This window comes from Medicago truncatula, chromosome 7 (assembly GCF_003473485.1).
Source record: "Medicago truncatula cultivar Jemalong A17 chromosome 7, MtrunA17r5.0-ANR, whole genome shotgun sequence".
Lineage (NCBI taxonomy): Eukaryota > Viridiplantae > Streptophyta > Magnoliopsida > Fabales > Fabaceae > Medicago > Medicago truncatula.
Genome location: NC_053048.1, coordinates 43,434,010 through 43,437,212, shown reverse-complemented (window position 1 = coordinate 43,437,212; position 3,203 = coordinate 43,434,010). Strand labels below are relative to the sequence as shown.

The 3,203-nt window shown below is 32.0% G+C and overlaps 1 protein-coding gene across 1 annotated transcript; it reads right to left on the bottom strand.

Annotated features, from left to right (window-relative positions):
• Positions 1 to 606: 606 nt before the first annotated feature.
• On the bottom strand, positions 607 to 3,203 carry LOC112416381 (zinc finger protein WIP2). The gene is made up of 2 exons (XM_024770037.2): positions 2,416 to 3,203; positions 607 to 1,142 (listed from the first exon to the last, which is right to left on the bottom strand). The coding sequence occupies exons 1-2, from the start codon at positions 3,028 to 3,030 to the stop codon at positions 714 to 716; spliced, it is 1,044 nt and encodes a 347-aa protein (XP_024625805.1). The 5' UTR covers positions 3,031 to 3,203; the 3' UTR covers positions 607 to 713.

Genomic DNA, 3,203 nt, shown 5'->3' with positions numbered 1-3,203 from the left:
TCTTTAGCTTGGCAACATGAACCCACAATATATATTATTGTATGAAACAATTGGGAATAAATTAATTTACATAGATTAGAGTTACTAATTATCATTAGATATTAATCATGACCTTACGTACTACTGCCCTTGCCAAATTTATAAATCAATTCAGAAAAACACTAATTCATCTACTTTCTTATAAGCATATTCATCGTGTATTTGGTTGGAGTTTTTTTAGGGTTACCATGTTATTGAATGCGTACCATTTGCTTAAAAGGTACGTACATGTCTCTTACCACTTGAACCAATCTATTGTTGATATCCGTTAGAAGTAGCTAATAAAATTAGTAGGAAACGTAGAAATAAAAGTTTTGTCCTCTCAACTTTGTGAAATAGCTCATTATCTTGTCTACAAAAGTTCATGAATCCTATTTTCTCATGGGTTTTGAGTATCTCTTAAATTAATAAATTTTGCTTAGAAAAAAATTATTAGATCAGAAGGGTTAATAGGTTTTATACATACATATGAGGACAAAGTCAAAGAAAGTTGGATATATATCTGGCTAACAGCTATATATGTTTTGTATCCAGTCACTCTCCTAGCAAATGTTCCAACATAAAAGGAAAAAAGAAAGAAAATTTTTCCTTTCCATTTAAACTAATTAATTGGTACTGATATTAATCATTTCACAAAATAATTAATATTAAGATAATTAACATATAATGATTAATCATTCATTATCTTGCTCTACTTCAGAAGCTGGTTCATCCTCTTCTTCAAATCCATCACACCCATAAGCAGCATGTCCACTTCCAAAAGCTTTGATATGATCTTTAAGAGACCTCTTGTGTTTAAAATCAGAACCACAGATACAATACCAAAGCTTTCCACAATTCTTTTCATGAGTTCTCCAATCTCCTCTAACAGCAAAAGCCTTGCTGCATTTTCTACACATGAATGGCTTAATTCCATGTTTTCTCTTGTAATGTGTTTGAAGTGTTCTAAAATCTTTGAGAGGCTTTGCTCTTGGATGATCAATGTTGTTTCTGCACCCTGGTGCACAACAGTAACAAGGTAGCCTTAGCATTCCTGTTGGTTGTGTACCTCTTAGAGATTCAGGACCTTTTCTGTACTGTGATCCATGCCCCCACATATGCATCTATAAAAACAAAACAAAAAATCTTATAAAGATTTTAGTCTAAAAAGTAAACATAGCAAAATGATCAAAATCTGTACTACAAGCTCAGTGAATGTTTATACATACAAAATAATTTTCTTTTTTTACAAAAGACTATAACTGAAATTCAGTAGATCTTGATAATAAGGTCGGTCTGACACGATCATTGCATATTCCAAATAAATAATAAAAATAAATTATTAATGTACAATCATGAAGGACAAAGATTTAATTTGGAGTGTAGCTAACACTGCATCTAATAAAAATACTATCACAAAAAGTTGAAATAAAGTTAGAAAAGAAAAAAATAAAATTGATTACTAAGTTTTGTGTGACAAATTTAAAGATGCATTTCACATTTTTCTATCTCTAAATTTTCGCTGCTAAATAAGTTTGTCTAATAGTTAAAAAAACATTTAATTGAGGTATGGAAAAAAGAAGGAAAATTTGGATGGTATATTAGCGTGGTTGGATTGGACAATGAAGCCACAAAGAGGAACAATTTTTTGTTTAATTATTCAAATGATCGATCTGGAAGAAACACTGAAAAAATTTCAGTTCTAAACAGGTGCGAAAATACAGAAAGAAGTAGCACAGACTTCAATGTAGTAAAAGGCATAAGGAACATTGATTGAGTAGTTTAATTTAGTCAATCAAAGAAAAGGAAAGGTGTAGTAAGGTACTGATCACAGTCTCTCAGTTATATATGAATCAGGAAAAGCTAGAAGAATAGTTGTTTATTTAACCAAATTAATATAGTATTATATAAAACACCATGCAAAATTTAAAACTAGCTAGCTATTCCAAAATTATCAGAATTATTTCTTAAAATAAATTTAAAAAATCCATTGAAATTAATATATGCTATAACTCTAGAAGGAAGAGGTCAAGTATTTCTAAAGAAAAAAAAAAAGAAGGAAAGAGGTCAAGTAAAAAAAAAGCAGAAGTGAAAAACTTTAGACTAATAATCATAACTTCTTCAAAAAGAAAGAAATGAAAGAGGAAGACAGGTAAGTACATCATAGTTTAACAAACAATCTTTTCCTCTTTCTATCCAAGCATCAGAGAATCGTTAATGGTTCAAATCAAGGAAGAAAGTTATTGACAGAAAAGGGAAGCAGAAGCAGTAGCAAAGAAAAATTATTATTTTTCTCCTTTTATTTTAAATCTTGATTTATAAGGGAAGTGTGAAAGATGAAACAAAACAAAAGAACAAGGTCTTTAGTGTGTGTGTGTTTGATAATGATATATCTACCTGCATGTTGTTATATCTATTGAAAGTTTTGGAGCAAACAGGGCAAGAGAACTGAGTTGGACCAATGAGAATCTGAGAAGGAGTAGGGATCCAATATTGTCCTTTGTTAAGCCTATTATTAACCATGAATCCTGAACAAGAATCCTCACCACCATGTTCTTTATCAGTGACAATGATCTCTGAGGAGTTATTAGAGGAAGAAAGTACAGAAGCCATTTCAGCAGCACTAGGGTTTGGCAAACCTATGTGAAGTGCAACAGTAACAGTAGTAGTTCTACTACTACCATCTTCTTCCCTTTCTTCTAAATCCATGGCAGTGCAAGGAAGGTCTTGAATATCCACCTCATGTTCTTGTTGATCTTCATCATATTTTTCTTGTTTTGTTGGAATTAGGTTTAAAAGAGGTAGTTCTTCTCTTAGAGGAGGAGAAGGTGGTGAAGAAGAGGAAATATGATGATGATAGTGGAAAAAGGTATGGTTATTGTTGTTGTGGTGGTGAAGAAAAGGGTGGTGGTTTTGTGGAGAAGGGTTTGAATTTGAAGATGGAAAAATATGGTTGAATTGGAAGAACCTTGAAGAAGAAGAGAAAAGATTAGAGTAAGGGTTATCAGCCATGGATATATTATTTGATGAGAGATCAAGTGGGAACAGTTTATGGCTAGCTACTTGAGTTGTTTGCTTTTATAGAGAGAGAGAGAGAGAGTACAAGATGGCTGAAGGAAGTAGTGGACGGTGGAGAGAGAGAGAGAGAAGTATCATCAAACATGGGAAAGCTAAAGGTAAGTGGT

Excerpts from the sequence above, each read along its gene's own strand:
- LOC112416381 (XM_024770037.2), bottom strand. The coding sequence starts at position 3,030 with ATGGCTGATAACCCTTACTCTAATCTTTTCTCTTCTTCTTCAAGGTTC. Across the intron at positions 1,143-2,415 it reads ATAGATATAACAACATGCAG|ATGCATATGTGGGGGCATGG; the intron begins GTAGATATATCA and ends TTGTTTTTATAG.